The sequence below is a fragment of the Mus caroli genome, chromosome 7, assembly GCF_900094665.2.
Source record: "Mus caroli chromosome 7, CAROLI_EIJ_v1.1, whole genome shotgun sequence".
NCBI classification, from domain to species: Eukaryota; Metazoa; Chordata; class Mammalia; order Rodentia; family Muridae; genus Mus; species Mus caroli.
Window position 1 is genome coordinate 69,426,366 of NC_034576.1, and position 23,911 is coordinate 69,450,276.

At 43.5% G+C, this 23,911-nt stretch overlaps 1 protein-coding gene across 3 annotated transcripts in view; it reads left to right on the forward strand.

Moving 5' to 3' along the window:
• Positions 1-23,734, forward strand: part of Lins1 (lines homolog 1) — a 27,221-nt gene extending 3,487 nt beyond the window's left edge. Inside the window, exons 2-8 of one of the 3 annotated variants that reach the window (XM_029480183.1) lie at positions 3,011-3,140; positions 16,113-16,626; positions 16,712-16,801; positions 17,323-17,464; positions 18,200-18,787; positions 19,901-20,072; positions 21,825-23,734. In XM_029480183.1, the coding sequence (XP_029336043.1) occupies positions 16,192-16,626; positions 16,712-16,801; positions 17,323-17,464; positions 18,200-18,787; positions 19,901-20,072; positions 21,825-22,689 (2,292 nt within the window). In that variant the 5' untranslated portion in view covers positions 3,011-3,140; positions 16,113-16,191 and the 3' untranslated portion in view covers positions 22,690-23,734. The remainder of the gene's footprint in view (positions 1-3,010; positions 3,141-16,112; positions 16,627-16,711; positions 16,802-17,322; positions 17,465-18,199; positions 18,788-19,900; positions 20,073-21,824) is intronic. The other 2 variants (XM_029480185.1, XM_029480184.1) reach the window with 2 other exon arrangements.
• Positions 23,735-23,911: the final 177 nt, after the last annotated feature.

Here is a 23,911-nt window from a genome sequence, read left to right on the forward strand (position 1 = left end):
AAAATATGTAAGTTTAGTTTCCCTAAGAAGCAGGTTGTTCTACAAGAAGTTTTCAAACACTTCTGGCTATTAATTTAGATCAAATATATGTAGAACCTAGCACTATATAACTGCATATTCAGAGGAATAGGTGTGACTCTGCAAGCAGGTTCAGAATCTAACAACAAGCAAACAAAAAAACCTTGCAACAAACAATTTGGAAGGATTCCACATATTTTCCAAAGCTTTTAAATCATCAATGTCATCCTCAGTACTTCCTACCAGTTATCCTTTTATGAATTCAAATCTTGACATGTCTCTTTAAGATGGATTCCTGACTTACAATTAGAACCCAGCTATGCCAGGGACGTATGTTTTGGTAACTTTTGATCTTTTCACTCTACAGTGATTTACGGTAAAAGCAAAGGATTGTCCCAGACTGCTTGCAGGACAGAGCACCTTGCCTTTCAGTGCTTTGAAAACACCAACAGCACACTTATAAGTTAGTCTGGGATTAGTCTGGGATTTTTGCCTAAAGTGACTCTAACTGAAGTAGTTTTCCATAAAGTCTTGCACAAGGTCTCCTGTGCTCTCGGGGTCTGAGGATTTGAAAATGAAGAGGAACACTTGAGTCCCGTGCCAAAGGCCTTTACTTTCTACCAGGCCCATCCGACCAACCCAGCTAAACCAGAGCAGCCAGTTATACTAAGAATCAGTAATCAAGTTGAACTACATCAGGGCCACTGTGCTTGAGCCAGCATGGAAGGATGTCCTGTCATTCCTGGAAAGACACTGAGTCGGAAGCGAGCATCCTTTTATACTCTGCTTTGGTTGTTCTGCCTATAGCACACACTACCCAACTCCTTAGTATCTTCTTTATATCTTTATGTGATGTCTGAAGTTTGGCTCAAGGGTAGAGTACTTGCCTTAGCATGTGCAACACATTGAACTTAATCCTGTGCACTATAGGAAAAAGAAAAAGGGAAAACAGAATTAAAAGATATGTTACCTAATATATGAGCCATTGGTTAAAAAGATATTTTAGATCTTTACATACATTAAAGTTTTTTTCTTTTAACCATTCAGATGTAATTTACAAGTTAGTTTTAGAACATTTGCTAAGGATAAAACCAGGCAGTTTCAAAGTTCACAAAGAAGGAAAGGAAGGGGGCTGGTGAGATGGCTCAGTGGGTAAGAGCACCCGACTGCTCTTCCAAAGGTCCAGAGTTCAAATCCCAGCAACCACATGGTGGCTCACAACCATCTGTAACGAAATCTGACTCCCTCTTCTGGAGTGTCTGAAGACAGCAACAGTGTACTTACATATAATGAATAAATAAATAAATAAATAAAATCTTAAGAAGGAAAGGAAGGAGAGAGAGGAAGAAAGGACTCCGTGGCTATTGGAGGGAGAGCACAGCTTCGGAGCACACACAGCTCTGGCCCGATGCTGCCTCTGCCTCTGAGACTGGGAGATCTGGCCGCACCTGTGTGAGGGCCACTGTGCTCTCTCCGCATGGCCAGCTCAGCCATCTTCCAGTTAGAACTCCACATCTGAGTTTTTCAAGCAATGCAGAGATAACAGGAGGAACATCAGATAGCCAGAGTTTCACAGAGTGTGCTAACTAGAGAGCCCTGACTTGCTTTATTGACTTTGGCTATCAGATTTTAATTCTTACATTGGAATTCTTTGACTTGAAAGGCAGTTTAGAGTGTGGGGCTTTGGAGTGGTTGGAGGTTGTTTGTCTTTGGTCTGCTTTTGTTGCATTGGGGATCAAACCCATCACCGAGCTACACCCCAGCCTTGGACTGAAGAATATTATTTATTTATTTAAGAAATATTTTAAAATTTTGCTCAAATGACCAAAGGCTAAATGTTACAAGAGTGAAAAGTATTAGCACTCTATGACAAAGAGTGAATTTAAATTAGCCAGTGCCATGCATATTCTCAGTTAAGCATTTACACAAATAACCTTTTTTTTTTTTCTTTTTTAACCATTTTGTATATATGAGAATAAGGGCAGTATTTGCGTGCAAATGCAATACAAAGATTCTGACCCCAAAAATCAGACTACAAATAATTTCAAAATTTAAAAACATTGATTTAATTTCATGATTGTTTTATCTTACCATACACACACACATTGTTGGTTTTTAGTTTAAAAAATGCTTTTTAAAAATATTTATTTATTTATTTATTTTGTGTATGTACTCATGCGTACGGAGGTCAGAGGATAACCTTTGACAGTTGGTTGTCTCTCCGCCTGGCAGGCCTCAGGGATAAACTCAGGCAGCTAATCTTTGGAGGAAAGACCTTTACCCACTGAGCTGTCTTGCCAGCCCATTTTAACTTTACTTTTTAATATAAAAGATTATATGTGGTATTATCACACATTGGCTTATTGCAACACTATATTTTATACTGTGGGCAAAATATTTTAATGTTGATTATTTACTGTGTTTTAAACTTTCAAGATTTTTTAAAACATAAAATAGCTGCATATATTTAAGTTTTATTTGAAAAATAAGTAATAATTGGTCTTTCTAGTTCCTAATAGTAAGTAAGCCCTGTCTTATTTTTTAGTCTAAGTAGTATTCTTACACAGGATCGTATTAGGCCCAGTTTTTAAATAGCTGAATGGGTCCCACATGCAGCGAAGACAGACAGCCTTCCTGGAGCACTTTATCTCACTGATGTGAAAGCCAGCCGTGCTTTGAGATGTTTTCTTACTTTGATGGAGAAAGTAGGTAGGGTTTCAGAATAGTATTTTTTCTTCTAAGATCTGTTTCTGTCTTGTGGGAATAAGTGTTTGTCTGCATGTATGTCTGTGCTGGTGCCTGAGGAGGCCAGAGGAAGGTGCCAGATACCCGGGAACTGGAGTTAGAGTGCTGTGAACCAGCACATGGGTACTGAATTTAGGTTCCTCTCAAGAACATCAAGCATGCTTAACCTCTGTGTCTTTTCTCCAGCCTGGACTATGAAATGGCGTTAGTAAGAGGACTCATTTTTGCTCCTTTCCATCATTCACAGTTTTCAGAAGTAACTTTCTTTTGGGAACCGGACAGTCCAGGGATGTGGGAGGAACACAGTGCTCTTCAGTAGGTGGTGTCTCCTGATGCAGATGTGCTGAAGAAGCTCCTAACCCTTGGCTGTGTTACCGGTAAGCTGGCTTTCCTGTTTCTGTAGCCCATGAAGTTGTTGCTTTAAAATCTTGTTTCTGTGATTGTTCAGACCACCACCTGTCTTTTATTATTCAAAGCCAATTTAAACAAGATTACATATTTTAAAGATTTATTTATTATTACATGTAAGTACACTGTAGCTGTCTTTTTTTTTTTTTTTTTTCTCCCCAAGACAGGGTTTCTCTGTGTAGCTCTGATTGTCCTGGAATTCACTCTGTAGACCAGGCTGGCCTCGAACTCAGAAATCCGCCTGCCTCTGCCTCCCAAGTGATGGGATTAAAGGCATACGCCACCCCTGCCCGGCAAGATTACATATTTTAAAATTTGTTTTTAAGCGATGACTTCACTGGGGACAGCATGTCTACACAGCAGCCAAGTCAGGCATGTTGTTCTCCCTGCAGACTGTTAGCTGAAGTAGGGAGGCAACCCCAGAATCTTCCTTCAGCAGATAAGCCACAAGTCCACTGCACTGACCTCCAGTTCCTGCTGAACAAAACCTGGGCTGTTGTTTCTTGGTCCTGAGAAACTTCGTGAGAAACCTCACCATGATAATTTGGCTTTCTGACTTTGAAACAGTGGCTACAGGAACCAACAGCTTTATTTGACTATCCTTGTGTAATCTTTCAGTCAGGTGGCCTGCAGAAGTCAGTTTGGGGTGTGTGTGTGTGTGTGTGTGTACATACATGTATATGTGATTATACATGTGTGGGTTTATACCATGTGCTCATGTGGATGAAGGCCATAGGACAACCTTGGGTTTCAGAAACAACATCATTCTCATTTGAGTCAGGATCCTTCATTGGCTTGAAACTCACCAGTTAGGCTAGGCTGGCTGGCCAGTGTACCTCAGAAATCCTATCTTTGTTTCCCCTGGGGTTACAAGCATATACAACCCCATCCTTACCCCAACCCCTGCCCCTACCCCAGCTTTCTCCTCAACTACACACAGTGTTCCTTAAAGGACCCAAGTTGAGTCCCTTGCACTCACATTAAGTGGTTCACAACTGCCTCTGATGTCAACTCCATGAGAGCTGATATTCTCTTCTGACCTCTACAGGCTCCTGGTGAACACATGTGGCAGATGCATGTGCACACACAAATCTGTGTGTGTGTGCGCATACTGTTTGGTTTACTCATTAAAACATGGGTCTTATAAAGCAACATGGGTTTTTGTTTGTTTGTTTTCAATGGCTAAATATACAAATAAATCTTAATAACTCACTGGAGGAAGGAAGTTCCAACCCGAAACGTAGCAACTATGATTTGGTTGGTCTCTATAGAATCTAGGTCTTGGGAATTTTTCCTAGTAATTTGTGGTGTCTTCCCTGTATGACCACTGCTCTGTAAGCCATACTTGGCCTCTAAAGCAGTTGATAGTAGAGGAAATACTAGCTTGTGCTCTGGGTGATGAAAGGCGCTGTTCTGGATAGGACTGTGTAGGGACCTGGGAATGATGAATTGGGCCACATTAGACACAGATGCTCTCAGTGACACCCTCGTAGCTGTAGTCCAGCCGGCAGAAAGAGGGATAGGGATAAGTGGAGAAGCCGCATTGTAGATCCTGGTCTCACTGGCCCAGCGAACAGGATGCTGAGGTAAGGGACACTCACAGGACATGTGGTGTTAAAGAGCAATGAATCTTTCCCATTAAGCTTGATTCCTGAAGGACTGCTTAATCACTTCAGCAATTAAGAGTAGAAGACTGACACTTTTAATATTTATAAAATGTTCCACTTCTAGAAAATGCTTAGCTCAATGTGATATGAAGCCAGAGAACTCAGCTTTCTCACCAGTAAAATCAAATAGATTGTGCAGAAAGTTTTAGTGTCATCTTTGATCCAATTCTTAGCTCTTCCCAGATGCACAGAATCAGAATCTGGGGAGGAGGAGTGAGCATGTTGCCCACATTCTAGCAAGCCTTCCAGGGAATTCTGATGCTGGAATCTGAGAACATTGTCTAGATCATATTCAAGATTCTTCTGGTACTAAAATGAGGGGTGGTCCTGGGGCTGGAACCCAGGACCTCACATGGGGTTACAACTCAGGATCTCACATGTGCCAGACAAATCCTCTACCTCTGAGCTATATTCTAGTTCAAAACCTGTTCTAATGCCCATTCTAAATCTGTGTGGTGCATAAGAAAAGTTTGGCTTTGGAGCGGTCTAACAGCAGCTATCCTGGAAAGTTCACATCTGTAGTAAATGCTGCAGGCCTCCTGACTCCAGCTCCTGACAACCAAACTGCCATTCAGGGCTCTTTCATAGGGACTGACTGGGAGTCAGTATAGCCTCCTGGTCCTGTCAGTCCAGCTCGAGATGGCTCCTTTCCACAGTGGCCCCCTGACCGTACTACCTATGGACTTCTGTTGGGGTTTTGTTGTTGTTGTTGTTGTTTTTAAGATTTATTTATTATTATATGTAAGTCCACTGCAGCTGTCTATAGACACACCAGAAGAGGGTGTCACATCTCGTTACAGATGGTTGGGAGCCACCATGTGGTTGCTGGCATTTGAACTTCAGGACCTTCAGAAGAACAGTCAGTGCTCTTACCCACTGAGCCATCTCTACAGCCCAGACTTCTGTTGTTGAGATGACCCCGCCTCTTCTTGAGCCAGAGAGCAGTAGTTCCATTTTCAGCATCCCATTATAGGCAGTGTGGTTGGCACATGGATTTTGACAGTTTTGAATGATGTGTTCTATTCGGCAGCAGTTGTAACAGCCCGGTGTAATGAATATAGGCTTTAGCATGCAGGATCTGACTGTGACAGGAGGGTCCTGGGGCCACCCTGACATAGGCATGGTCTATGATTGCTCTCATGGCCTGGGCCTGTTTGTCACATCGTTTCTTCCTTGGTCCCTGAGGCCTCATCCTAACTATAAATATCTTAAAGGAAAGCCTGTACCTAGTAAGGTGAGACAAGAGGAGTCTTTGTCATATATTCAGGGAAGCTTGGCTGGCAAAATGGACTTTGAGAATGGCAAAGCCTTTGAGACTCCCTCCATCCAAGGTACTCATGGCCAATCTGGAATGAAGCAAGGCCGAGTTCTCAGTGGGCCTGTTTTGCTTCTTTCAACTTGGTGTAATTAGTAGGCCTTCTTGCGGCCAGCCTTTTCATACCTTCTATTAAGCATGGACACAGGTAATTATGACTCCTCTGTCTAGATCCTTATCTTGATAAGTTCAATTAGGGTCTGTTTGGACACTGCATCTTCCCTGGGAATGGCTTCCATAGTGTCTTAGTTTGGTTTCTATTGCTGTGATAAGCACCGTGACCAAAAGCAACTTGGGGAGGAAAGGGTTTCTTTCACTCTTATCATGACAGTCTATCATGACGGGAAGTCAGGTAGGAATTAAAGCAGAGACCACAAAGGAATGCTGCTTCCTGCCTTGCTTTCCATGGGTAGCTCAACTTGCTTTTTTTTGGGGGGGGGGGGGAAATAGGGTTTCTCTGTGCAGACCTGGCTGTCCTAGAACTCACTCTGTAGACCAGGCTGACCTCAAACTCAGAGATCTACCTGTCTCTTGCCTCCCAAGTGCTGAAATTACAGGCATGTGCCACCACTGCCCGGCCAACCTGCTTTCTTTTACACTCCAGGACCACCTGCCCATGGTGGCCTCGCCCATTCTGAGCTCTCTCCTCCATCAGTCAATCAGGATAGCACTCCACAGACTTGCCTGCAGGCCATCCCTATAGAAGTAGTTTCTTAATTGAAACTCCCTTTTCCCCCATGACTCTAGCCTATGCTGAGTTGGCAGAAAATCTAACTAGTGCAAGGGTTATAGGCATGTGCCTCACTGACCCATTTCTTGGCCATGAGCAAATTCCTCATGTATAGAAGGCAGTTTATCGATTATCTGGAATTCTTTAGTGAAGTAGGGAGGTCTTGATTAAATGAGCTGTTCACTTTCTATGTGGGTAAGGTCAGGCATGGGAAAGGGACCATGGACTCTGATGGTTCTCAGTTCTATGTTGGCTACCTTGCAGAAAGGATCTAGGCCTTCTCTGTCCAGTGGGAGAGATTGATTTCCTAAAGGTATTCCTGGGAGATGTGTGTGTGTGGGTGGGGGTGACTAAGGCTATAGGGAGAGTCTCTTGGGAAGGTGGGTTTGGAGAGTGATCAGTAGGGTTAGGTAGGACATCTCCTGGTCTTCTGAGGACCCCAAAACCTGGCCATATTTGCAGTTGGAGAGGGGGAGCTGGACATGGGGACATGAAATCATCTCCGTAGGCTGTGAGAGAGCAGGGCAAATAGAGAACAGTGCTGCAGTTGATGGTTCTGGTTAGAGGCTTTGTTTGCCTCTCCATCTCAGGACCAAGCCATGAGACAAAAGAACACAGATGTTTTCAGAGTCTAGGGATCAAAATTTTCTCCAGCTTTTTTCAAATGAACCTTACCCTACCACCACCCCTATAAGGGTAAGTCTGAAGGGAAAGGAGGTGACTGTCTCATATTGAGACTGGAGATCAATTCCCTAGTCTCTAACAGACATCTTTCTAGGGGACAAAGGGCCCTAGGTTCAAGGCATTTGATGTGTAACTTTCAAAAGGAATAGCGTACCTTACTAAAGGACCTGCTGAGAGATGGTGACCACAAAAGCCATGAAAGCAGCAGAAGGCTCCTCCTTCCCACCCCAGTCTTTGACTACCACAGTAAAATGTCCTACAGAGCTGTTCAAAATGGTGACTCCTATCAAAAATGGCTGCACCACAAAATCTCCTCAGCCTGCACCCCTCACAGGTCTTGTCCAAGGTGGTGCACAGCCTTTCCAGCCCCTCAAGGGCTGTCCATGGTGTCAACACCTACCACACCTTTCCTGCCTTAGCTTACAGCTTTCATGAGACACCATTGCTGTCCCATAGAAGCTGTCCACAGTGGCAGCACCTCCTCTGCAGAATCTTTCTCCTTTCCCTACCCCCAACAGCCCCACAGAGATGGCTCCTCTGCAAAAGCTGGCTGCAGCCAGGAAGGACTTCCCACCTTAACCCATGGGCCCAATGCAGGGAAAAGTGGGTGAAGAAAAGCCACCAATCCCTGAGCAGGAAAACCCACCAATCTCTCAGCTTCTCACAAAACCCCACCAATCCTTAAGCTTCCCCAAGGTCAGGACTTCAAATCCCACCAATCATACTCTAGAAACCTCTGCCCTGAGAAGCTCCACCCACTGAGAATTCCTATATAAGCACTGCCCCTTTGGACTCCCTGGTGTCTGCTCCTGGGAGCAGAGGGGTAGCCATCCCTGGATTCATCCCTACACATCCTGGACCTTCCAATAAAACTTTGATGAGATTTCCTGCCTGGGTGACTCATTGGAAGAAGGCAAGAAGAGACATGATAAGGAGAAGAGGAGGAGTAGAACTGAGGCCCCTGAGCTCCTCAGCTCAGCTGGGGACACACTCCCCTGGGAGCTGTAACATTTCTGCTGAGGAGGCCTCCCTCAGAGCTATGTGGTTCCTGGGCTCCTGTGTCTCGGGAGTCCCTTCACTGGGACACCTTCTCCCCTCTGAGCTGATGGTTCCTGGGCTTCCGAGTCCCAGGATACACTTCCATACAGGCAGAAACACTTAGTGTCCTCAAGAGACCTGAGGTTCAGATGTCAGAGAGAACATTTAACTTACTTAAAGGACATCTTGGCACTGGAACCAACAGTTACAGTGAGGGACACTGAGTACATGAACCAGAATCTACAGTCATCCTCAGGGGGAGGGCAGTCAGAAAAGATGGAACGAGAAACAACAGGGCCTTGAGAGGTAGTCACCACAATGGTGGGAAGAACTGGGCATGAAGAGAGGCAGGAAACAGTCCTTTCTTCCTTAGAAACTAAGCAGAAGGCCTCAGATCCCACCAGAGTTGTCTTTAGTTGGTGCCTGTTAGTTAGGGAAGTCCTTCTGTTTAGAGGTGTAACATAGCTCTGGTTCCCCACTACCGTAGGGCTATGGAGTTTGAGAGAAGAGAGGCCTTTGTTCCACAAGGAACTGGTTTCAGCCAGGAATCTTTAGCTGTCCTCATTCTTCAGTGGAGTACTACAAAGGCCCTGGGGCAGAGACAGAACTCCCAGAGGAACTGTAGCCTCTCACCCCCAAGGACAGTGGTGAGAATGCCCTGAAGGGAGGAAACCTGGCCCTACTGGGAAGTTGTCCCGAGGAGAGGCTTTCAGATGTCTCCAAGCTCTTCCATATTTAGCATACGGAGGGTCCCTAGAGATGGAAGCTGTAGTTGATGTACCCCAGAGTCCATGCCGACAGATGCGATATGAGTCAGATTCATTGGTGGTGAAAAGAATTCACCACTTAATATCAGAGTAGAAAAGAGGAAAAACACTTCAAGGGAGCAGTGGGCTGGGCAAGAACAGAACTGGCTGCAGCAGGGTGGTGGACTGTGGTATGCAATGAAGGCAGTTGTGATTGGTCGATGTTCAGCCTGCCTAATTTGGTAAACCACTAATCCTTGCTTATTTCCCACAGCTTATGATGTCTCAATGGGTTAGGAACCAGAATCTTGGAGGACAACCTTTGTTTGGAGTGCTTCAGGTTCTGCATTGAGTATCATAGACAGCATCTGAGCTATGTAACTGCTTGGGCTGAAACTAAAGTCGAACCATTGTTGACTTAAGCTGAGGCTCACTCCTGAATCTCTTGGCAAACTCTAGCCGCCAATTTGTATAAAGTCGATCTTTTATTTTTAATAGCATTGGCTATACAGATAGACATGGGCAGTTCTTTAGTGATCACATTTTCTAACGAAGGCTTCAGAGTTCTATCATGTCCTAGGAAACTTGGGGTTTTTGCATCAGAGTCGTCTATAACCAAGGTTGACCTCAAACTCACAGTGTACCAAAGTTGATCTTTGTGTCATTGTTAGTATTATTACAATATTTATGTAGAGACAAGGTTTGGCTGTATAAAAAACCCAGGCTGACCTTAAACCACTTTTTACAAATTCATTTGATTGTGTGTACACTCTTGCACACGTGCAAATTGAAGGAAACTCGTAGGCGTTGGTTCTTTTTCACCATGTGGGCTCCAGGGGTCAGACTCAGGTCATTGGGCCTTGATTAGCTGAGCCATCTCACTGGCCCCAAGGATGTTAGGACTCCTCTACCCCCATGTCCGTCTATGCCTCCACCAGGCCCCAAGAGCTGAGGTATATACATGAACTACCGTGCTCATATTGTTGATTATTTTACTTATTGATTTATTCGTTTTTGAGAGAGGGTCTCACTATGTAGCCCTGGCTGGTCTGAAACTCACTGTGTGGACAGACCAGGCAGGTCTCAAACTCACAAGAGATCTTCCTGCTTCTGCCTCCCAGATTCTAGGAATAAAAGTGTGGACCACTATGCCCAGCTAGTTTCTAGAAATATTTTAAATGTACTTTCTAGTACAGTCCTGTCCAGTTTTTGGTGTAGAGACTTTAAGAGTCAGGGTCTTAGTATAATTGGGCATGGTAACTTAATCTTATACCCCAGCATTCAGGAGCTTTAACAAGAGAACCATGAGTTCGAGGCTGTCCTAGGCTACAAAGTGACTATAACCCTTCACAAAATTAAGGTATTTTGTTTGATTATTTTTATAGTTCTGAAAGTTGATACCAGGCAAGCATTCTACTATTGCGCTTCATCTCCAGTCTTCCCTCCCTCCTGCTTTTGATGCAGGGCCACCCTAAGTTTCCCAGAGAGGCCTTGTTCTGAGTATGAGATTATAGGCATGTGCTGTTTTATTCAGCTAAAATTTCTGGTTTCTTTTAATATATACGTTTTCTTTGAGGTCATTGTAGAGTCATGAGCAGTTTGAAGAAAGATGCAGCAAGACCCTATGTAGCTTTTTCCTGATTTTTTCCCAAGGGCATCATCTTGCTCAACACAACAGAATCTTAATTGATACAACCTACCTGCCTCCCTCCAATTTCCCTCTTTATCTGTGCGCATATATTTGAAGGTTTGCCTAGCTGTGTGTGATTTTTGTTAGCCCTGGCATGCCTCCTGTTATCCTTCATAGCCCCACCCTCTAAGGAGGTGGAGCCCTCAGCCGGAGACTGACTTCCATCTGTATTACATTGCCCATTTGCTCTTCAGGAATAGAAATAATACACAGCTTCTATGATTGCCCCTTTCCCCCACATAATCCCTGTGAGAGCCATCTAAGGCCGCTCAGGTAGTAATAGGGTTTTGTTGATGATGAAAAGTTATTTCATGGTGTGGCTCCACCGCTTTGTTTCCACACACCCAGTGAAGGGCATCTTGTGCAAGCTTTTGTGTGCATGACTTTATTTTTCTGGCATGAATGCCAACTTCCCAGTTGCTGGGTCATCTGGTAACTAGATGTTCAGCTTTTGAAGAAACTTCCAGATTAATTTACAGAATAGCTGTTATAGCAGGATTTAGTTTCTATACATCTTTGCCAGCATCAGCTGCCTCTTGTTATTGCAGCTATTCTAAGAATGGTATTCTTTTTAGTTATTTTTGTTTCCTGTTGTGGTAGGAGAATAGTCACTTGCCAATGGCAGCTAGTACGGAGGACACTTTAAAATGATAGCCCTGGGTTATAGAGACCTCGGCTTTTTTGGAATACTCTCGCCTTGGATGGCATTTTTCTGTAATTGCTGACCTAGGGGCAGGTGGATGATCTCTTTAGTGAACACTTTCAGTGACTCAGGTTAAAAGGTCAGGTAAAATACTGACAGGGGTGATAGCCATGCTGGCCCAGAAAGAGGTGTTGGTGGGCACTGTGGTCCTCCAGGAAGGCTTCTCCAGTGCTTCCTGAAGCTTTTTGCTCAGAGATAATCCTCGGTTTGTAAATGTGCAAAACAAGTCTCTTTGCAGTATGCATGGGATTCCTCAGGATTGTCTTCCGCTTCAAAATCAGCTTCTGCCTGGCTCTTCTCTTCTGCATCACAACTGCATTTTTCCCCTCTGTTCTTCAGAGAGAGCTCAGCACTGGTGAATAAGTGAGGGGATTGAGGAAGCAAGTGGCTGCTGAGGGCAGACAGACAGACAGACACTGCAGTCCACAGTGTTCTTCATGCAGCAATTCCCAGCTCTACACTCATAACTAGGTGACACCTTGGGGACCACGGGCAGCAGCCCCCATGCGGGGCTGAATCTAAACTGACTTATCCCTCTGAATCTAAACTGACTTATCCCTCTGGCCTCTGCAGATTCCAAGATAGGTGAGCTCCATCAAATTTCTGATTCCCATTTGCTGGGGGGAGGTAAGGCTGCTAGGGACCCCTTCTGTTTCTGAATAACTGGTAACACCCAATGGCAGTTTCTTTGAGGACTGTTAGTTATGAACTGACTTCAGAAAGTCAGTTCTTGGCTCAACAGAGCCATGTGGTTGCATTAGAAGAATGGACATTCCAAGTACAGTATTATAGAATTAGAATCAGTTCTGATTTTTGTGTTTTTACGGTACTAACTCTTTGTACCTGTGCTTGAATATGCTTGGCTCAGGGAGTGACACTATTAGGAGGTGTGACCTTGTTTCAGGAAGTGTGTCACTGTAGGGGTAGGCTTTGAGCCTCTCCTTTTAGCTGCCTGGAAGTCAGTCTTCTTCTGGCTGCCCACAGATCAAGATGTAGAACATAAGGGTCCTCCAGCACCATGCCTGCCTGGATGCTGCCATGCTTCCCACCATGATGATAATGGACTGAATCTTTGAATTTGTAAGCCAGCCCCAAAATAGATGTCCCGTATAAGAGTTGCCTTGGTCATGGTGTCTCTTCACAGCAATGAAACTCTAACTAAGACAAGTACCTTTGCTTATTTTCTTTCTTTCTTTCTCCCTCTACCAGGGATTGAATCTAGAACCTTACACATATTGATCATGGACTCAACCACTGAGCAATAGTCTCAGCTTCATAGGATTTTTTAGAAAGCAAATATTTTAATTTTGTTTGAGTCTAGCGCTTCAAAATCTGCTTTATGTACCATGTTTCTGGAAGAGGTTGTTGAAAGATGTTTTGTGTACTGTGTATTCTTTGACAAGAGGTCAAGGCTTTGTATTGCTTTTTTTTTTTCTAAAAGGATAATTTTTTACATCAGAAAAATGTAACAGAGTCAGTGCACATCATGTAAGGATTAATTTCAGATTTTATGTCCATGTCCTAATTAGACATCTCCAATATTCTTTTTCCAGAGTGGGTGTCCTCCCTTGTGTGCTCCATAGAGGTGTTGTTTTACAGCCTCACATACAGAGGTTCCCATACCAGACAGCTAGCTTTGACCACGTTTTGACCGGCGTGCCTTTGGCATGGGCATCTCTCTCCAGAGCTGCGTAGCATTTCAGTTTGCAACCCACGGGCAACCACTGAAGTGACACAGTGTGGCTAGTTGATTCCGTAGTCTGCTTTTTTAGGTTTTCTTTTCCTTTAATGCAGCACTTTTTCTGGGGCAAGACAAGCATTTTTCCTTCAGTAGTTTTCAATTTCAATGCTGTAATTTTTGTTCATTTGTTTGTTTTGATCACAATGAATCATGTCTGAGGTGCAATTGAAGTTTTATGCGAGGCCCCAGCAGAAGCACCCCAGCACTCACTGTCCCTCAGTCCGTTCTTTTCTGCTGGGCCCTGGGTACTTGTTCTCTCTTCCTTTTGTTTTTCTATTTTCTGTCTGTAATAGGAAGCCTTCATTCATATAGAGTAAATGTTTCACTCCTGAGCTCCATTTTCCAACCAAATGTGTATTGTTGTTGTCTGTATGTGTTTGTATGTGTTCATGTACATTCATACTACATATGGATATTAGAGAACATCTTGTGGGTGTCCGTTCTCTCTTTCTACCTGGAGGACCCAGGAACTGAATTCTACCATGAGGCTTAGCAGTAGACAACTGTGACAAATGACAACAGTGCTTTGAATGAGTGTGCCCACCATTCTAACAGATGCTTAAATGCTTCATTTAAACTGCACAAACTTAGTCTGACTTCTTAGAATCATTCCTACTACAGAGGCTGGGTCGTACCGTGAGAAGACAATTGGCTGCCTTACCCCGTCCCCGTTCTGATAGTCATTGGTAATGACTTTAACCTGCTCGCCTGCTCGCCGAGAGGATGGTTGTGAAGAATGACCAAGGAACAAGGAGAGATTTCATTCTCACTTAGTCAAGTGTGAGCTAATAGCAAAAGTGTTGAAAGTATTTCTATTGCTATATATGACATTGAAATGAAAGTGCATTTGTTGTTGAAGTTTTTAATCTTAAGAGATGAGCATATGATAATAGTTAAAGTCTAAAATATTCTAAGTATCAGTACTACTAAGAAAAAAAGAATTATGAAAAGGGATTTGGACTTTGAAATATAATATGAAGGCCAATTTCTGACATGTAACTGGAAAAATATGTAACTTCAGGTTTTAATATATAAATTGGAAGTGGAGGTATGTCTCTGTGAGTTTGAGACCAGCTGGTCTACATAGTGGGACTCTGCTGCAGAACAATGGATCAAGCAAACTAAAAAACAAAACAAAAACAATCAAACTAACAAGAGAGTAAGAAAGGTATGCTTATGGTCCACAAGCATACATGAAAGCAAAACACCCATTCACATAAATTTTAAAGAGATTGACAAAGTCAGGACCCATAAATGAGCTACACTGTAGAAGGGTGGCCCAGTGTGAGTGCTAGCCTCATAACCTTTCCTCCAAGAAGGGGAATTAAACATGTGCAGGGTTGCTGTTTTGTCTTATTGACTGTGTCCTTTGCCTTACAGAAGGTTTGCAATTTTATGAGGTCCCATTTGTTAATTCTTGATCTTACAGCACAAGCCATTGGTGTTCTGTTCAGAAATTTTTCCCCTGTGCCTTTATCTTCGAGGCTCTTCCCCACTTTCTCCTCTATAAGTTTCAGTGTCTTTGGTTTTATGTGGAGTTCCTTGATCCACTTAGACTTGAGCTTTGTACAAGGAGATAAGAATGGATCAATTCACATTCTTCTACATGCTAACCACCAGTTGAGCCAGCACCATTTGTTGAAAATGCTCTTTTTTTCCACTGGATGGTTTTAGCTCCTTCATGAAAGATCAAGTTGACCATAGGTGTGTGGGTTCATTTCTGGGTCTTCAATTCTATTCCATTGATCTACCTGTCTGTCACGGTACCAGTACCATGCAGTTTTTATCACAATTGCTCACAATTGTATAGCTTGAGGTCAGGGATGATGATTCCATCATAGGTTCATTTATTGTTGAGAATAGTTTTTGCTATCCTAGGTAAAAATTTTGATTTACCCCAGTGGATTTAAACTGGGGCATCTAACAATGTCTGCAGACATTTCTAGTCGCCGGAATCTGGTGCCTGATGCTGTGGTGTTTTGGCTGGGAGATGGCAGAGGTTTGAGAAAGATTGGGTGAGGGCAGGGGTTGCTTACCAGTCTGGAGTGTGCTTGCAGCTCCCCGTATAAAGGAGTCTGGCTCCCCTTTCAACAGTACCGAGATCGAGAATGAGGCAGCCATCATGAAGTGTTACAGGAAAGCTGGTGTTTTTCACCTGGGCCTGGTGATACCAGCCCATGATCTCAGATACCTGGGTGTCTGATGCAAGAGGATCATAAGTTCAAGGCTTCCTGAGCTACAGAGTAAGATCAAGGCCTGCCTACTACTGCAGGCAGCTTACAGAGTTCCCACCTCCAAACAAAAATTAAAAGACAAGTCTAGGGATGAAGCTCAGAAGCCTAGCATGCATAAGCACACTCATGCACAAGCACAAATGTACTCACACCCTTTTGCACACACATACCCAAACAAAATTGAAACAACACTATAAAGAGTTTTATGTTCTGATATTTACATGTAAAGGGTGCATTTCGTCATTGTGATTTTAAAGTGTTAGAATAATTTCATTTGAGGAGTCCAACAACTACTGTTATCTCTAACTTGAGACTTCCGAAGTGAACATGGTCTTGTTTCACTTGTAATACAGCTTTAACACCCATGATTATAAATTACCTTTTCTGTTTCAGGCTTCACTGAGGAAACATCTTAGAGATCCATTGTAATTCTAAGTCTTCAATATTTACTCCTGTGGCTGTTGACTCTCTTATGAGATACATTTTGGATATCAAAATGGAAGTGGTTCAAGAAATTTTGGATCAATTATACAGGAAAGTACTTCTTGGAACCACTCTTGAAGATGACGTCCATGGTTACGTCTTCTATCTCAACCCAGATCTCTCAGAACAAGATGGCTGTCCAACCTTCCCTGTAGCTCAGTCTAATGCCAGTGGTGTGCTGGATGGCATGGCAGGCCAGCATGGGCCATCCTCCCATGAGGTGGCCATCCTTTCTGGAGCACAGGAGTGTCCTAAGACACAGCTTCAGATGGACGGGGCCTGGGAGGTGAAGCTCCTTCAGTTAACAGTGATTGACATGATGCTGAGCCGGGCACTGTCTGATGAAACGGAGACCCATGCAAAGGAGGGGTACAGAGAGATAACTGAAGTCCTTTTGCAGTCTGTTGAACTTGATTCCAAATTGGTGAGCCATTTTTAAAAAGACTAAGATACTAAGTAAAGTTGTTAAGGCTTCAGCAGTGTGGCAAACGGTGTTTGTTTTGCTGTAGATGTGCATGCTCCAGAATTCTGACAAGTTGTTGTCCCACATGGCTGCGAAGTGCCTCGCCTCACTACTGTATTTCCAGCTGAGAGAGAAGGTCAGAGAAGCCAGCACGTTTGTTATTTCTCTTAGTGTTTTAAAGTTCACATATTTGAGTTAATAAGATACTTTCACGCACAGTAACGTGCAAATCCAAAAATGTAGGAATGAAATAAGATTCTACCCCCAAGAATAAAGAAGAAACTGCTTGCAGAGGCCACCTGAGGCAGATCCAGCATCTATTGTCTTCCTGCTCTAATTGCTTCTTTCTTAAAATAACACTTTGAATATGCAAGATGTTTATGGTAGAATATTTAGATAGTAGAATGAAGAATAAAGAAAAGAAAGACATTGTGTATCATTACTAAATGACATGTGAATATTTTCATAGTTCTTTTTATCCTTCACTTCTATCCTGTGTTGCCTTTCCTGCCATAAAGAGTATTAGAATATTTTCCTTCTTTGTTTTGTCAAAGCATACTTTTTTCAAGCAAACAAGTAAACAACATTTTGTATGTTGTGTGATAGTTTCTTATTACAAACAAAATAATAACTACCCTTTTTTTCCCTCATATGTAGAAAATGTTAAATAATTCCTGGGTCACTTTCTGCCAGAAGCATCTCTCCGAGTCCTCTGAGAGTGGCGAAGCAGTGCGTTGCCTCTGGATCCTTACAGCTGTGATAAAGGAGATCCTTAAAGACACACATTCACAGAGAGCAGGTAGAGAGCCTGTCCACACAGGATCACCACCTCAGGGACTGGGCATTTATAATGAAGAGTAAAACTCATGTTATATTCATCTCTCTTGAAGTATGAAAAATCTACACTCTTGCCCCTGATTTTTTTATTGAATATAACCTTGGAGTGGTGTGTGGTGTATGTATTGGGTGTATGAACATATGCATATGGATATGTGTGTGCTTGTAGAGGCTAGAAGTCAATCTTGGGTGTCTTCCTCGATGTTTTTCCCATATATTTATTGAGCTAAGATCTCTCAGTGAGCCCAGAGCTCATTCGCTGAGCCAGGATGGCTGCCAGTGAGCTCCAGCACTACCTCCCAGCGCGAGTGTTACAGTTGTGTGCCACCGTATCTGGCTTTGCCATGGCTGCTAGCCATCCTAACTCAGTACTTCAGGCTGATGCAGCAAACACTTTACCAGATGAACTATCTCTCGAGCACTGGAGGTAACCTTTTAAAAAAGAAATGAAAACTTAATCATCAGCCATCTCTTGTAAAGTCTGCCCATATTCATAAAGCATGCATTAAGTTTTACTAATTAGCTGTTAATCTGTGTATTCTCCGTTGGTCTTATTAGAGGCAACTATTCTTAAACCTATTTTTTTAATCTTACAAAGTTATTTACACACACATACACACAAGTTAAATTGTAAACTTTTGTTTTAAGAAAGCTGTTGTTTCTCCTGTTGCTTATAACTCCTGTTTTATAATTACAGAAAGTCTAAAGCAGCTCTTGACTCCTTTTGACATTACTTTTGAAGTGTTCTACAATTCCTTATTTTCTCAGCATTTTGGAGACTTCCAGAGCCCCTCTAACATAGCCAGCAGCCTGATGTGCTTTCTGGAGCTGCTTGAGCTTCTCGTAGCCTCCAGAATCCACCTGAAACTGCACTTCAGGAGCCAGAGGATGCTATTTTTGAAACCCCATGCTCTAGATATTCTTGCCTGCCCTATTCCAGCTTTTATAAAAAGGAAGTTGGTTATACTCATCAAAAAGTGCCTTCTCTGTAAAGTGGGCGAAGACCTCTGCCGGGAACCTGCACCCTCCCTGATGTCACCAGATCATCTTCTGGACAGTGACATGCTCACTTTAGCTGACGCACTTCTGCACGCTATACATGTGGGATTGTGGAAGGCACTGGCTGTTTCTGGAAAGCCTTCCTGCTTTGGAGGGGATGAAGTTCAACCTGGATGCAGACTCAGGACTGGTCCTGATCACGTGACCCTGAGAGCAGCAAGCTTAATTACAGTGAAGTCCTTAGAAATCAAGTCCCAGAATTGTACCTCAGCAGCTGAGATGAAAGGTATTCTCTAGGCTCCTTTTTATTCAAAATTCTATACAATTCAGTTTTCACTTACGAAGAGGGACTCATGACTATTGAGTACTAAGGCTAGTGTCATCTCAGTGATTTAGCTGTGTTTTCCTGGCTAAACTTAGGCAATACTTTTTTAAAGGTAAAGGGTGTTGTAAGGGACTGGAATTTCAAGAAGCATGTGAGCTTTTTTATACAATTAATATGCCTTGGATAATGAGTACAAAAATAGTTGCTATTTGAATCACTACTAAGCAAATGGAAGTCAGCTCATATTTAATTACATTATTCATAAAAGCACTCAGACTCTTCATATTGATTACTGATAATCAGAAGTTATGTTGACACTATTGGGAAGTTCTGTTGATAAAGGAATTGTCGCACATTACTTGAAAGTGACAGTCCGGGTTGAGAGTGCCGGGAAGAGTAATTTTCAGTGTGGTGTTGAAGAGGACCTGTCTTCCATGGCACCGGGAAAATGAACAGTGCAGGTCTCCAGGCAGGCTGCCTGCGGTTACTAGGAGAGCATGTCATTCTTCAGCTCTGGTGACCTCTCAGGATGATCTAGGGATCCTAGGATGTTTTAATTAGCACGATTACAGTTTATAACACTAGGTGGCATCTGTTACATAATTCAGAGGTTTGAGTTGCAGTTAAACTCCCAGAAGTCTAGATTTTTGCCATACTTGTACTTTCCTTTGGTTCTTAAACAAACAAAAGGAAGGAAGATTTTTCTGTCATTTTGAAGCTATTTCTTTTTATGACTTAGCAGTCTATAGTTAGCAGAAAGCTGTGGTCACCAAGGAAGAGGCCTTTGCCCACTCAGTTTTATAACCTGCTGTCATCGTGAGATCACATAGTTATCTCTTAGACAGTGACTAGATTTTGGCAGGTAGATGCCCAGACCATACCTTTTAAACTTGTGTCCTTCCATAAGTCACCTTTGCTGTCCTTAGTTCTTCGTTTGTGAATCAGATAATACCTCGTCTGGGGCTTTCTGAGAGTGTGGATTACAGTAATGCATACACAAATTTGCATATGGACAAGATGGTATTTGTGTGTTTATAAGCATTCCCTGAACTTCAAAATTTCTGTCATTTGAAGTTGCCTTGCAGACGTTCATGTCCGAGCTACTGGACTTCTTAAAGCCTCACCTCCAGCCCTCTCTGCAGCCACACAACCCATGCGAGTGGCTGTCCAGGGTCTTCATAGAGCAGGACGATGACATGCTGGAGGCTGCCAAAGCCTCCCTGAGCATCTACCTCCAGCTGACCAGGTTTGTGTATTTCTAGTAACTTGGGCTAGAAACACACATCAGAAAGTGGGTTTCTTTCTGATGCATTCTTCTTTTCCCTACTGGGGTAGACTCTCTTGTGATTTCCTCCTGCTTCAGCTCTGCCTTGCATGAAAATGGATGCGATTTGCATTATACTCTGGCATTGCCTGTGTGATCAGGGGAAGCCAGTACCAGCTCTGAACCTCAGCTGGTGGTTAACATTGTTTTTAAACCTCCAAGACTACTTGTCTGAGTTAAGCTTCTACCTGCTGTGTTTTGCCTTGTCAAAGTGACTGCAAATATAAAGAATCAAAGGAGCTTTTCCAAACTGCCATTTCATACACTGACACCTGGGCTGTTCCCCCTGGAGGCACATTGCTGGGACACTGCCACCCAATTGTGTTTCTGCTCTATCCTTGCAGCAGTGTGAGAATTGCTTCTGAAGCTGACAGTGCTGATCCTTTCCATTATTTCAGCCCTGCTTCATTTCCCTCTCCCTTGGCCTGGGAGAGGGCTTTCACACTAATGATTGGCAATGCAGCCTGCTCTTGCTACATTAGAACCAGCTGGCAATGGCTCTCTATTTCTTTCTCTCTCTGTGTGTCCTGTCTTTGTCTGTGTGTGTGTGTATGTGTGTAGTATATATGTGTGTGTAGTGTGTGTGTGTGTGTGTGTGTGTAGTGTGTGTGTGTGTGTGGTGAGTGTTTGTATGTGTGGGTGTAGAGTGTGTGTGTGTGTGTGTGTGTGTGTATGATTAATTTGCTGAGGGCAGCAATACTGCTTTCCATCTGTGAGTGTTTGGGGCCAGTTTCAAAGGTGTCACTCAAGTGCAATGCTCAAAGTGTTTCAAAGGTTCTACTCAAGAAACAGAAGTCCTGATGGAAAGTTCAAGAGTGGATCTTGATTGCACTCGGCACTGCCCTTTTACTCCTCCTCTGGTTTATGTGAGTCTCACTGCTTTCGCTTCTGTTCACAGTGTGGAGAGAGGGAGATTTCCATGCCTTGGGTATGAAAAATGTCACCATGCTAAGGTTTTCTTGTTTGTAAATGACAGAGACCAATTCAAATTGTTTTAAACAAAAATAGAATTTTTTTTTTTTGAGGCCTGGTTGAGAGCTCTAAGGGCATCAAATTGGCATCAGGTAAAACTGTGTATGTATGTGTGTCCGCATGTGTGTGTGCACATCTGTCTGTCTCTTGTGTCTGTCTGTGTCTCTCTGTATGTGGTTGGGTGTCTATATATGTGTGGCTGTGTGTGTGTGTGTGTGTGTGTGTGTGTGTGTGTGTGNGAGAGAGAGAGAGAGAGAGAGAGAGAAATCATGCTAGCCATTATTTTTCCCGATTATGATCTCACAGCCTGACTACTCCTCGGGCCTGGCCACCGGCAGCTTCAGGCTTCCTTTTTATCAGTCTTAGAGTTGTCATGTTTCTTAGCTGCAAAGATATCTCTGGGAGGATCTGATTAACTGTGGATCTCGAGGCCATGCTCTGATTGGTCACTCTAGGGTCACATGTCTACCCCTGATGAGATAGTTTGGTGTTGCATTTTAAACATGGACTAAGTCGTCCTGGAGAGGGGCTTCTGATGTAGAAGAAAGGACAGAAGGCTTTTGTGCAGACAGAAACTAAAACTGGTCAGTGGTGAGCAGATTCAGCTTTGATTTGTTTCCTTTTAAAGCGATATGCAAATAAGTGTGCAAACATGTTTGTAAAGACCTGTAAGCCTGAGCCCTCCCTTGTCTGCATTTTCAGAGAGTGGGATGCTTCTGCAAGTCTGACCCAAGAAAAGGAAGCGTGGATCCGCTCCACACATGGACACGGCTGTAACCCTCACTGTGTTTTCTTATTCTTCTTAAAAAATGTAGCGTTCGATTCTACCGTTCTTCTCGACTTCTTGATATCCTCAGAAACCTGTTTCCTTGAATATTTTGTTAAATATTTAAAACTGCTACAGAAAGACTGGGACCACTTTCTGTCCATCTGCAAGTTCTTTGCTGCAGTGGAATCACAATGTGGAGTGCTTGTTCATGATCCTGTCCCCTCACCTGCCCGTGGCAGAAGCACCAGCCACACAGTGCCTCATGCTCCAGCTTCTCCAATTGGAGAGAACACTTGCCCCTGGCTCCCCTGGGCTTCTGATGCCTCCTCCGAATCCCAGAGCCAGGTCATGATGCCCAAGGAAACTCACCCAGGGCCAGCTAATGGCCCACCTTCCCGGACACCACAGAGTCTGGTAGATTATGACAGCTCTGAAGCTTCTGAGGAGGAAACCACAAGTGAGCATTTAGCAAACAGCAAGCAGACATCTTTATGTCAAGAAAGGTCTGAGGAGATCCAGGGCCTGCCTAGGACATGGAGGGAGCAAAAGGAACATAGCCTGGAGCCTCAGTCGAGGCCTTTGCTCTCTGCAGAGTCCAGTTCTCCCTTCTCTGCCAAGGGTGGAGTTGCTCCAGACGGGACTGTCTGGGAAGTGGGATTGTTTCTTCGTACAGTGAAATGCCTTGAGGAGCTACACGGAGCAATTTACCGTTTGCAGGAGAAAAATCTCTTTCCATATAACCCAGCGGCACTTCTGAAGTTGTTGAAAGGTGTGGAGGCCAAGTGTGTTAACATGTGAGCCCTGGGTAGCACAGCAGCATCTGTCCGCGGCTTTGTTCTCCTTGATAGAAGGCATGTATCTAAGATAAATAAAAACAAGCAGGAACTGCAGACATGGGTGTCTGCATCTTTGCCTTACGGAGCAGAGTACTGTTTGAGAAAGGACTGTCCCGGGGCAGGTCAACTGGCCCAGCTTGCTACAGCCGAGAGCTTATGCTAGCTCAAACTACACGGAATTCGCCATGACAAATGACTGCATAGTCTGTAGCCCAAACTAAGTAAGATTTATCTTCTGAGCTCAAGAGGCCAGAAGCTTAAAATCAAGATGTGCAGTGTAATGTCCTGGGACACTGCACATCTTATCCATGATGCATCTCCATCTCTCCATGATGCATCGTTTGCTACCATGGTTATTTTCTCTTTTGTTTTGAGCATAGCTTTCCAGCTGGAGTAACATTGTCTCGTTGTAGCTTTGATTTGCCCTGCCCTGATCGGAGACACCTGAGACTCATCCTTGTCCAAAGATCCAGTTTCAAGTTGAGGAAGAAACCCTGTCTTAAGGCAGAAAAGCCTAGTCAAATAGAAGTGTGGATGTCAAAACGGTTAGGGAGACATGTTGGTGAGGCTGTGTGTTCGCAGTGTGTACTTGAATTTTTAAACTTGATTTGTCTTAGTCACAGGCCTTGCAATGTCGAGGAAAGCTTTGGACTGCAGGGCTTGGTAGCCGTTCCTGCTTCCTTTCTCTTTTCCGTTGGCTTGTTCTCAAACTCCTGTGTGCAGCCCTCTTGCCTCAGCTTCCCCTTGGCAGCTCACTACTATCTGTAATGCCTCTGGGGAGTTGACACCTTTACAGATATTCATGCAGGTAAAACACCAATGTACTGAGATAGAAATAAATAAAAATGTAAAACAAGGAGTGTACGTTGTAAAAGACAAGACTAGACATTTCACTGGACTATTACAGACCTGTAAAGAAGAATGCATTGTGTCCATGCTGTGGATATGAAACTTCTCCACCCAAAACCGAAAAGAAAATACTGGGCTTCCATTTGTTTAAGAAAAGTATTGGGCAGGAGCAGAGACATTTACATCCTCGTGTACTTATACATGTGATTACCTTTTGGTATCCAAAGGCATGGCTTCCAGGACCCATCGCTACCCCTACCATGAAACCAAAATCCATTGACAGTCTCTTTATAAAACAGCATGCGGTCTTCATACAGCCTACATACATCCACCTA